Raw genomic sequence first — 11,858 nt, 5'->3', positions numbered from 1 at the left:
GCCCCCGCGCCAGAGGCCGCGCTCGGTGCGGCCCGGCCGCCCGGGCACACGGGCAGTGCCGCCTGCGGAGCGGGGGGGCCGAAAATGACGGCGAGCGCGGAGTTGCTAAGGGGCCGCACCTCTGTTGGGGAACGCGTGGATCTACGGGCTGAGCAAGCTTCAAATGAGCATTACGTTTTCTCCTATCGAGGGAATGATTTGTAAGCATTTTGCTGCGGAATCGTGCTGTGCTCATGCCACCGGTCCGTGACTCCAGCTTTATTGGAGACTTCAACTCTGCTCTCCAGCACTATCATGAGTTTCTCAAGTTCAGTTAAAATACTGCATGTGTCTATCCATTCCCTCTTCCATGTGTTACACTACATTAATGTATTAAGACCCAGTAAATTGTTTTCTCAAGAAAAACAGGTCCAGTATTTGTAAGGACAGCACAAATAACAACCGAACAACAGTCTCAAGCACTCAAACAGGCCTGTTTGGACCTCATGAATCAAACAGTATTCCTTCAGAAAGCCCTGTTCTATCCTACTGTCCTGTGCCTGTGCAATGTTTTTATCAGTGTACCAAGGCTCCAAGCACATTCTTTCCATACCTTGGTACCCATTTACCCATTTCTTGAGCACCTCTTTTGCTAGCCGTGCAACTCTCTTTGCCCATGCATAAGAAAGACATCCTCTGATCATTTTTTCCTGTTGATCCTAGCAGATGCTGAGGTGCTGCCAGTGGAAGAGGTTACCTTGTCTACCTGGGCATCTCCAGCACTCTTTGATACAGCTACTTGCTTTAGGGAATTTTTTCCCAATTAAGTTCCATCAACATGAGATATATAAAATGCTGTGAATAGTAGTTCTTTGTTACTCTAATCCATTAGAATTGATGTGGGGTGGAAGTTCTTGCATAAGCAGTTTTGAGCAGAGCTGTTTGAAGCTGCTCACAATCTGAAATTGTTTACTTAAAATTTCCCAGGTCTGCAGCCTGGGGATGGAGCCAGTGTGTCAACATTTTCCTAGTTGTTGCCAAGCAATGTCTGAATGAAAGGTTACATCCCAAATAATTGTTTATGCATAACAAATACTGGAGAGAGATATAAGCAGTCATTTCAGTCCAATCTACACAGTAGGAACACTCCCAGTTTTAAGTAGTATTTCTAACACATTTTCGCAAACATATTTAATCAGCAGTATAGACAAAACACCACCTCTTCAAATGTTCTGGTTATTACATTTTAGCTACTGGCCTACAGCCACTATACTTCACTGAAGCTGTTAAAACGTTAATACTTTCCTTTTATTACAGAGCAGTTTCCATTTCTGAGCTGCTTACTCGCCTCTTTCTAGTACTGTAAACTGCTCTCCCACTAGCATACCCTCATACTGATAGGACTGTATTCACTCATTCCCACTGCCAGAGACTTGGAGTCTGCTTTATCACTTTAGAGGCTTCATAAGATCTCAGAAAGACTCACAGTGAATGTGACTGCTGTGCACTTCCACTGCGGCTGATGCGTGTTCCCCAGCAACATAGAATGAGACCTGAAGAAAAGAGAGGTCCCCTGCAAACATTTGTGAGACCTCTCTTCTCCTGCTGAGTGCACTCTGCTGCTCCTGGAAGGAATTCTACCTGAAGCTGTAGAAGTCTGGGTTGTTGATCTAAGGCTGTCTCTCTTATACTGAACCCCCATATGATGAATATCATGCCATACAATATATACATAATGGCTGGCTGTTTTAGGGAAAAAAATCATAAATCTTCAAACATTACAGTTAAAAGGAATACCTTCCTTTTCAATCAATGAGGTGACAAACTATTCTGAAGCAGAAAATAGGAAATGCCCGTACATTAGCAACTGGTTAGAGGACTGAAATAAAACTAATTCTCTTCTGAAACAAAAGGAAAGTTTAAATTTGTTCTGTTTTGGCTTCTGTGACAGCCTTCTCATCACCATACACTGCTTTTGGCCAACCATCAACCCATGAGACCTAAGAAATTTAACAACAGGCAATAGAGAAAATGGGATTGTATAGGCTGTGTGAGGGTGCTGGGGTTATTGAAGCAGGGTAAAACCTGCAAAAACATACAGGTATTATGAGAATATGGTATTGTTGTGCAGGGGGGGTTTAACATAAAGAACAGGATCAGTTACAGGAGGCAAAGAACCTAAAATAGGAAACAATGCTTTGTATCTTCTGTTATTTGCTTTGTACTTATATTAACAACATTTAAAAACTAGAAAATCAAAAGGCTGACCACGTGGTGATGTTAAAAGTAACATGTACAGGAGAAGGACTACATCCAGTGGTTTTAAACGAAATTAGAATTTTTCTGTAATTAAATGTCTTCTAATGAGAAATATGACCTGTTCCAGTTTGGCCAAATTTAGAAATATATACTCTGAGAGAAGGCACAACCACCCCTCCCCCACCAGGTTCAGGAAAAATAAATTTTCTTCGAAGGAAAGTGAAGGAGATAAAACTATTTATTTAACAAACACACGGGAAAGGAAAATAATGCTAAATAATAAAATCTCTCGCTGTGGAGATAAAACCTGGGAAAAGTGTTAGAGTCCTCCCTTTGGTCTCCTCGGAGCTGGGGCTTGGCCCAGGGCCAGGCCCTCTGTGCCCAGTGGAAAGTCCTCCTGATGTGCTCTGAGGTTGAAAGCAGTCCAGTAGAAAAGGGAGAAAATCTGGAATTCCAGGGAAGGAAAAGCAAAGTTCAACTCTCAGTCTTTCTCTGGAGAACAAGAAACTGAAACAACTGGCAAAAAGCTGACCGGAAAGCAGCAAGCCAGGTGCCTCCTCGCTCCCCTGCCGCAGCTGGGGAAAAACCTGCTATCTCTGTGTGGCCTTGAACAAGCTGCAAACTGCTTTGAAAAAGTTTTGCTCAGTTTTTCCTTCCCCCTCTCAGGCTCAGTTTAGAGGCACAGAAAGGCACAAAGTTAATTTCTGGGCATAGGGCAGCGATATGGGATACACATCATAGAGTCACCCCAAGACAGTGTTATTCTAAAAATAACACTGGTAGTTGAATAACTCCCAACCGTAGCAATTTATGTATATTGGAACAGTATGGTGTTCAAAGTATGGCTCAAAGACTCCAACTTTGCAGTTTATTCTATGGAAACAGTGAAGTATATTCAGATGCATACAACATTTAGAATGGAAGGCATAAGATTCATTTCACCCTTGGAAAGGGATGATGAACTTCCATTGACTTTTATGATACACAAAAGGCCAGATCAAGCACTCCATAATTAATACCAATATTAACAGCAACCTAGGTCTTGTACTTCAGGTAGGAATCTCTGTGATTAATCTCACACAGGCACAACAACTGCTGCCTTCAAAATCATCAAGTACTCAGTTCCTAAATAGGTCAAGGTATTTCCAGTCCTCTAAAATTCAATTTTCCCACTACGACAGAAAAAATAAAGAAAGCCTTTGTGTTGATTATATATATTATTCTTCTCTGCTCCTTGAGGCTAATGGGATAGTTTGCTACATATAATAGTTGCTAGCCAAATCATAAAACTCTCAAGAAAGTGGCAACAAAGGGCTTAGTTTCACAATCCTTTTCCTCTACAATTCAGTTGTATAGTTTTACTTCAGAGGAGCCTGGAGGCATTTTCAGAACTGAGGAGAACTGAGTTGCACCATATTTGGATGAACTCGATACTGGAAATTTGGCAGTACAAAATACATAGTCATGCAGTTGGGAAATAAGAACTTCTGCTCTAAAACTGGGAGCTCCTAATTTACATGATGAATATTAGCTGAAGACAAGTGAAACATTGTATGAAGTATTAACTGCAGAAGACACTGTGGGGAATTTACCTGGAATGCTATACAGAAATGTGCCCAACTAATGTCAAAAAAACATTACAATCCAGAAGAATGAAAAAATAGTTGTCTGAGGGAATGGAGACACACCAAAAATGGTTGAAGAGGTTGTCTCAGCCTAGGAAAGCAAAGCATGTCTGTAGTTTTCCATTTGTTAGCACATCGGGAAGGTGATCATATCAGAAGAGTTACGTAAATTTGCTGCCTTAAATAGTGAACTGGACTTGATGACTTGGGTCATGCCTTTCAAACTTTTGTTCATATGCCTAAATCAGACATATTCATTATAAAAAATGATCAAGTATTTTATGCTATTGCATTAAAAAAATTGTGACAATTTAAGATACCTGAACTATGAAAACATTTGGGGAGTAGCTTCAAAAGCAACCTTCCCTCCTCCAGACTGCTGTATAACAAAAAAAATTACAACTGCATACAAAACCAGCAATTTATTTAGAAAATTTGGAACTATTCACATATATATTCACAAAACAATCACAGTCAGAAAACTAGGCAATTTTTGGTATGAATTTCTGTGTAAACATGTAAAGAAAACAAATTATTTGATTACAAATAATTGTCCTGTACAGTTTTGTGAAATTTCCCTTGCAGAACAAATGCAGCTGGTGTGTAATGTTATTATCTTGTTCTAATTTTCACTATTTCACTCATATATAACGACTCAAAACCAAGTGGCTGTCATGCTTTGATAAGCAACATGCCAGCAGGCAGAAAGGACTGCAAGAGCCCCACTGAGAGAATCTGTCAGCTTTTCTTTGACCTAAAAAGTTCTGGTTTGGTAGATGATAGGGATTTAATCTTGTATACAACTATTCTACAGTAGATAAAAAACTCTGAATTTAGTTACATTGAACTTTAAGTCTTGTTCTTTAGATTCAGCTAAATTTTTACTTAAACTATCTCTTAGTTTTCCTTTTTTCTTCTTTCCCTTTTCATTTTCCTTCTTTCCATAATTGTTCATCTGTGTTTCTTTTGCTATAAGAAGTGTAGAATTTTTCTAAGTTGTAAGTAAGTTTAGAAAGTTTTAGGCTGCAAAAGGAACATCAAATTTAAAAGAGGATAGTATGATGGGCTTTAAGCTTATGTTATCTAAAGCAAAAACTTCTGTAGTTGCTCCCTTTGTATTCTTTTGGTCTGAAATTACTGGCATTATTTGTAAGTAGTCCTGATTTTAGGAGCTTTCATGTAAGAAAGGCCCTAGTTTTGCAATCATATTGCTGTAAGCAATTATTCTGTGAAAAATTAAATTACTGGGGCCTTAAAATAATCAATCCTCTGTGTAGTAGTGCATTGTAAATAGAATTCCACATTTGTAGAATCTTGAATATTCTCTAGAGTGAAAAATAGACATAAAAATAGAAAGTATCATCCTAATGATAATGTTTTGCTGTGTTGAAGATACTTACACAATATATAAATGTGACTAAAAAGTAAGAACCCAATTAAAACTTCTGCAGTTTACTGACAATTGCAAATACAAGTTTACATAGGACTAACATACTTTCACACGCCATAATGGTCATTCAGATAATCTAATACTGCTGAGGTACTTGATAAAACATTAAAAACTTTTTTTTCTTGTTTAGAAGTTATCCGCTCCATCATGTACATTAAGTGGTGGTGAAAACACGTAAAAGGAGTTCCGTGCTCAAGAGCTATGTCAACCCAGTCCTGGATGCACTGAAAAGGTGTCTCTTCATATCCTGCAAACATAGCTGGATTTGCCAAGAGTCCTCTAGCCACCATTATACCTTCAAATTGGAAATTAAAGCAGTAAGTTACATTCTAGTTTAAATTTTATGCTAAATCTTCTTGTAGATTTTGTGCAGCACCCCTTAGAACAACCACCTGAAGCTTACAGACAGTAATGGGAGAACAACAGGGATGAGTATTACAGCTTTATCAGAGAAATCCATTGAACAAGGCAGACATCAGAGTATCTACAACACCTATCAACACATTCCAGAAATTTTGAAACAAAACACAGGTCACAGAAGCATTTCTTCCCTTCGTTTGAAACTGCAAATAAATAGTATTTTATTTGCTACACACATTTATTGCCTTTATAACATAAAATTATGATGGAAAGACACAAGAGGACTAATAATTTTCTGTGCAACTCAGTCTATTCACTGACCTTCTTCCAGTAAGAGCTCAATGGCTGTATTATGTAAATTTCAGGACTCTTATCTGCAGCAAATCTTTCTGAACAAGCATGTAGTGTATTTGCAATTCTAATCCCATATTGTCAGATAAACCTACACAAGTTCCATTGTAATTTTTGTGATTTTTCTGTGATTAAGGGATTCTGTTTTCCTGCACTACCAACATACAATCCATTACACTTAGTTTTTCCTTAAGAAACAGGATGATCAAAAATGAAAAATTTCTTTTGTCATTGTCCACGACAGAAAAAACCGAATGCTTTATATTTTTACTACTGAAGAAGGTCAGATGGACTATGAGAACATTGCTTTGTATTATGCTTTTCCTTCCTGCTCTGTATTTGGGGGGAAATACACTGTAAGCATAGTAGTTTGGTTCAATTTCTTTTGATGCTATTAAACGGCAACAGGGTGAGCAGAAACCTGTCACATGTACTGTTCTCTTTCCTGTTTTTCTCTAGCTGTAAGACAGAAAGTCTGTAGATACAGATTATCTTTTCAGAACATATACCAAATATCCATATTGTCTTGAAACCACAGACAGTTGCAGGAATCTACTGTGACTAATAACTGCAAAAAATCCCCAAATTTTACCACTGAAATGAAAGTGCAATGCTTCACTGTGTGCTTGAAGTTCACCATCTGGCTTAACAGTATTTCCCTTTTCCACTGTGTTCTTACTGTAAGAAATCTGCTCCCATGTGCAGGAAGCAGAGATTTCCAAGTGGAAGTTTACAGTTCTTTAAGAGATGATCAGCTCCATTAAGAGACAGAATGTCTGAAGGTCCCCCCGAACTCCACTACTGAGTGATGAGATAGCATAAATAATCACAGAGCTTTTGTAATTTGTCTCGGAAATAATTATTTGTGGCTTTGAATAACAGTGCTCTAGTGTTCTGACGATTACCAGTGATGCTGCTTATGAGTTTGTAAGGCATCTAAAATATCCTCTTTCATTTGTCTCTTCAAGGAGAGAAAGCACTCAAATCATGTCCTACTTACATCCAAAATAAATACCTTGAAATCTGATAAGTTTACTTAGAAAATAGAGTATGTTTAATCTTACCATCTGCTTCTGTCAAGTGATGAACATTTTCAGCATCTTTTAAAGTTTTAATGTCTCCATTAGCCACAATAGGTATAGACATGCTTTGTTTAATTATTTTAATTGCATCATAATGTACAGGTTGATGCCTTTCTTCTATACTTCTCCCATGTACTGTAATCCATGAAACTCCAGCTGCTTCAGCTTTTTGACACAGGTCAACTGTTCTTTTTAAGTCCTCATGGATCCTAAAATTGCAAGGAATGAAAGCAGTAGGTAGTAAGTTTCCCTGGCCTATATAAAAAGCACTCCTCTATAGGGAGGAATTACCACATATTTCTATAAGTAACGGTATAAAGACAGTATTACTGTAGGAAAACAGTGTTTGATTTTTGTTTTTTTTTTTTTTTTAAGACATATGAGTTCAGTGTATGGAAACTGTTATTTATTTTAGCATTTCTCAATTATATCACATCTCTGTAATATACATGGTAAATTTTATACAGATTGAGCAAGGGTACCCAAAAAATCTAAAATAAACACCGTGATTTTGCATATTTTGTGAAAAAAAAAATCCAATTTATAATAGTTCCCCTTTCCAGAAGGACTGGAAACTAAGTTGAAACTTAACTGACAAATACGCAGAAGCCATATAGGACATATGGTTAAATAATGGATCAAGAATGGCCATAGAATGGTTTGGGGTGGATGCAACCTTAAAGACCATCCAGTTTCAATACCCCTGCTATGGAGAGAGTGGATCTTCCATTAGACCAGGTTGCTCAGAGATCACCCCATCTGGCTTTACAAATTTCCAGGGATGGGCATCTACAACTTCTCTAGGCAACATGCTCCAGGGCCTCACCACGTCCACAGCAAAGAATTTCTTCCAAATATCTAACCTAAACTTGCCCTCTTTCATTTTGGAGCCATTCCCCCATTCCTGTAACACCACGCTCTTGTACGAAGTCTGTCTCCATCTTTCCTGTGGACCCCCTTTAGGTACTTGGAAGGCTGCTCTAAGGTCTCCCTGGAACCTTCTCTTCTCTGTGCTGTACACAAAGCAATGCAAAACAAGTCTACAGAAGTTTAGAAGCTGATGTAGGGAAGCAGAATGTATTCCTTACAGCAGCTGTGGGAGCAGCTCCCAGTTTTGTTACCCATCCCTTTATACCCAACCACAACTATGGCTCTGCTCCCTAATAGCTTGCAAAGCAAATCCTTGTGATGATACAGACTATGCATTGCTTTTCTTTTATAGAAGCCCTTTAATCTTTTACCTTGTACTTTCATGTTGTTTGGATTGCAAGAGAACTCTAGTTTACAGTATGTTATCTGGATAAGCAGTCAAAGGCTGTGCTGGTTCTAAGTTTTATATTAATTGCCCCAGATATCTGAGTCAAAAAAATCTCATCAGTCTTCACGCATAAGGAAATTACTATAATATGTAGTATTACAGTAACAGAATTACAAATATTATTATCATGACACTAAATTCTTTCTTTAAAAAAAAAAGGATTCTTCCATGTACCACAAACAGCACTTAAGTTAGACCTACCTTATTTTAATAGATACTGAAAATTTAGGATTGTCGATCTGACTCCGTACATGTCTCACCATATCTTTAACAAGCTCAGGTTTATTTATTAAGCAAGCACCATAGCCTTCTGAAACCGCCCATCTTTAAAAGAAAAAGAACATTCATATTCTACATTTGAAGAAATGCAGATCAGTATCAGTCGCATACATCAGTTTCTTTCCTTATGACCTTCAGAATATGTGGTTAAGTAATCAGAGATAGTACTGGCTTTAGATCAATTACTTGTTTGCAGTTTGATACAGCTTTTAGATCCTGGTTCAGTCTCCGTTTTGCTACTAGAAATTTGGACAAGTTACCAATCTCTTTAAGTTAAATTTTCTGTCCACAAAATAGATTCATAACGAAGATAAATTAAAATTTCATCTACAGTGCATGCATGAAATAAATATATTGATGTTTCCCCTTCCCCTTGGTCATGGATTTCTTTCAAACAGATTTCAAACTTTGGATTGAAAAGGAGGTTTTTTTGAAGTGCAAGTGATGATATTATTTTAGTAATATTCTGATCTCACTGTTTTGACTGGCAAAAATAACCTTTGCTTCCACATAACAGCAGCAGTTTTTAAAATAATTTTTCTTATAAAAAACATGACACAAACTTTTGTTATTTTGAAACTAATATGCACAAGAAACAAAGGATTCAAATGTAAGCATGTATTTTTGGCCTAAAAGGAACAGACAGTTTGACATACTTAACTATAGTTAGCTTAAAAAAAACCCCAATACTTCCATTCAGAAGCCTCAGATCTCTCCAGAAAAGAGTTTTCTCAAATACTATAGTTTTAAGTCAAGACAACCTAATTAGAATAGAGAAATTAAGTATTTGCACCGTAGTATTATCTTTTACTTTCCTATATTTTTCAGGTCTTCATTTAGAAAAAGACTGCCTGGCAAACATGTAATAGATGGTTCTCAATTGAACCAGTTAGAAACAAGCTTACTACTCTATTTCAGTGTCAAGACAAAATCTTTATCAATAAGTGAGAAGTAGATCACTAATTCACTATACTTATGAATTTAATAAAAGATGGAAGAAATTATTTTCAGCAGTTTACCTGTATAATTTTATTTTGAAGACTATCCTTCACTTGCAGAAGTTTGAGACATCAGGACTTGCCTCATTATTCTGGAAATTGCTATATCATTATTCAAAACACTCCGCAAATTATTTGCAGCAAGCTCTTTTTGGGAGTGCACATTTAGCAGTTGTCAAGAAGGGATGGGCACTTCACTTCTGAGCCAACACTCAGTATCAAAGAAATTAATAAAGGCAAGTTGGCAAATACAACTAGTTTTCCCAGTCTCACCATGGTGACAGGCATCTCAGAGCACTCAGAACAGTGCCTTACCACACAGACATTTCTGACAGGTTAAAAAGCTCTTACTCTCTTGAAATCTCTTTTTAGGTTAAAATAGAAATGATGATGAAAAGGAACTATTTAGTCTCTAATTATTTCACTGTATTTACCCAGCTTTTTCAAAACTTTACCTCTGAGGACAGCCACAGTTTAGGTCTATTCCATCTGCAAAAGGACAGACGATACGGGCAGCATCACACAAAACCTGTGCTTCTTTAGCAGCGAACTGAACAATCAGTGGGTGATCACCTACTCCAATGAAAAGATATTTAGAGACTTAAAAATTCCCAGAAAATAAAAAGAACAAGTTCTAAATTTTGAATGTTTTTTTTGTATATTGTACAGCTGTCTGACCATGGTCCTGGGAACCAGGTATAGGTGACCCTGCATGAACAGGGTGGCTGGATAACATGACCTACAGAGGTCCTTCCAAGCTCATCTCTTCTGTCATTCTGTGAGCCCCAGATCACAAATAAACGAAGGTGGCTGGCATGGGGTTACTAAGTATGTCTATTAACAGAGGTGGGAATTCAGACAAATATAGGTGTCCCACACAGTTGCTGGCTTAACATACACTATTTCTGACTGAAGCTGGTCAGTTGCTAATCTTTCACAAAGACCATCTACGAAACTAGGCATTCACTAATTTTCAGCAGCCTTCATGCTTCCCCTCCTAGGCTGCCCCTCCTTGTCTGCATGCTGCCCCTCTGCTGTGCTGACATGGCACATGCCATGTCTGTCTTGCTAGGTGGGAAACTTGCTTACAGAACCAACCCTTCAGAAGGGAGCTAAACCACCCACAAACTTTGTCCTTCCTCATCCAAGCCGCTCTTTTTCCTTTTCTGTGCCAACATGGCTGTTTTTATCCACAACGTGACACTCGAGAGTTGGAATGAGCACTCATGTGCAGACGCAGCTCTAGCAGCTTTGTCTCAAGTGAGAAACCAAAGTGTCAGTGCTCCTCTGCTTGGGTCTGCTGAACTACTTGTGATTTACTAAGCCCCTGCAGAGAGCCAGATGGTCATTTGGAACATGCTCTCCTCTTTTACAGCTACTGCATTACATTAAAGGCATCTCAAGTATCTCAAGCAGTCTTAGCACTCACTTTCCATATAAACAATTGCTGTAGTTAAGAAGAAGCAGCATGATATCTGAGCACTGATGGAAAGAGATGATCAAACAAATGCACGAAACAAGTGCACTTCTGGTACTGAAGAGACCACAAGTGCTTTCTGAAGATTTTCCTGTTTTAGAGGGAAATGAATAGTTACTGAAATGGTGGAGATTAAGTAAGAAAGGCCACCAGTACCCTCTCAATCAAGCTGAGACACTTCTAGAGGTAACTTAAAAATCCAGCAAGCAAAAAAAAATTGCATGTATATTTTCAAAAGTGTCCCTTTAATACAGTGCTCTAGATGAAGAGATTTACATTGTTATAGCTAATATTTTAGAATAAGCCCATGTGCCTAGTTTCTCTTTGATGAGCATTAAGTAATAAAAGCACTGAGTCTAGCCACATAAAATATTTTAGCAGCAGCCACAAAGAACATCTACCTCTATTTGAGAAATACACAACAAAGAAACATTAATGCAGAAGAAAATGTAAAACAGAGATTGCAAACCTACTCCACTAATTAGAAGACAAAATCCCCAAACAGCCAGCAAGTTAAACATAAAACCACACAAAAAGTATAAATGCTAATAGTGTAAATAGTATAGGCTGGTCAAAGCATGAGACAATGTTTTAGAGGCCTATAAAATTAAGAACGGCATAAAAGAAGTTGAGCAGGGAAAAGATGTTGTTTACAACACTAAAAGATTTCATCTCCTCTT

The 11,858-nt window shown here is 37.9% G+C and overlaps 2 protein-coding genes across 2 annotated transcripts in view; both read right to left on the bottom strand.

The window, feature by feature from the left end:
* Positions 1-45, bottom strand: part of BCAP29 (B-cell receptor associated protein 29) — a 24,261-nt gene extending 24,216 nt beyond the window's left edge. Inside the window, exon 1 of the mRNA XM_008642527.2 lies at positions 5-45. The gene's annotated coding sequence lies outside the window, so the exon portion shown is untranslated. The remainder of the gene's footprint in view (positions 1-4) is intronic.
* Positions 46-4,259: 4,214 nt separating this feature from the next.
* Positions 4,260-11,858, bottom strand: part of DUS4L (dihydrouridine synthase 4 like) — a 10,097-nt gene continuing 2,498 nt past the window's right edge. The window contains exons 3-6 of the mRNA XM_008642526.2: positions 10,157-10,274; positions 8,626-8,748; positions 7,089-7,315; positions 4,260-5,608 (exon numbers count right to left, since the gene is read on the bottom strand). Coding sequence (XP_008640748.1) covers positions 5,361-5,608; positions 7,089-7,315; positions 8,626-8,748; positions 10,157-10,274 — 716 coding nt within the window. The 3' untranslated portion in view covers positions 4,260-5,360. The remainder of the gene's footprint in view (positions 5,609-7,088; positions 7,316-8,625; positions 8,749-10,156; positions 10,275-11,858) is intronic.

Source organism: Corvus brachyrhynchos, unplaced genomic scaffold (assembly GCF_000691975.1).
Source record: "Corvus brachyrhynchos isolate BGI_N302 unplaced genomic scaffold, ASM69197v1 scaffold239, whole genome shotgun sequence".
Classification (NCBI taxonomy): Eukaryota; Metazoa; Chordata; class Aves; order Passeriformes; family Corvidae; genus Corvus; species Corvus brachyrhynchos.
The sequence above is the reverse complement of the archived record's forward strand: the minus strand, read 5'-3'. Positions and strand labels throughout refer to the sequence as shown.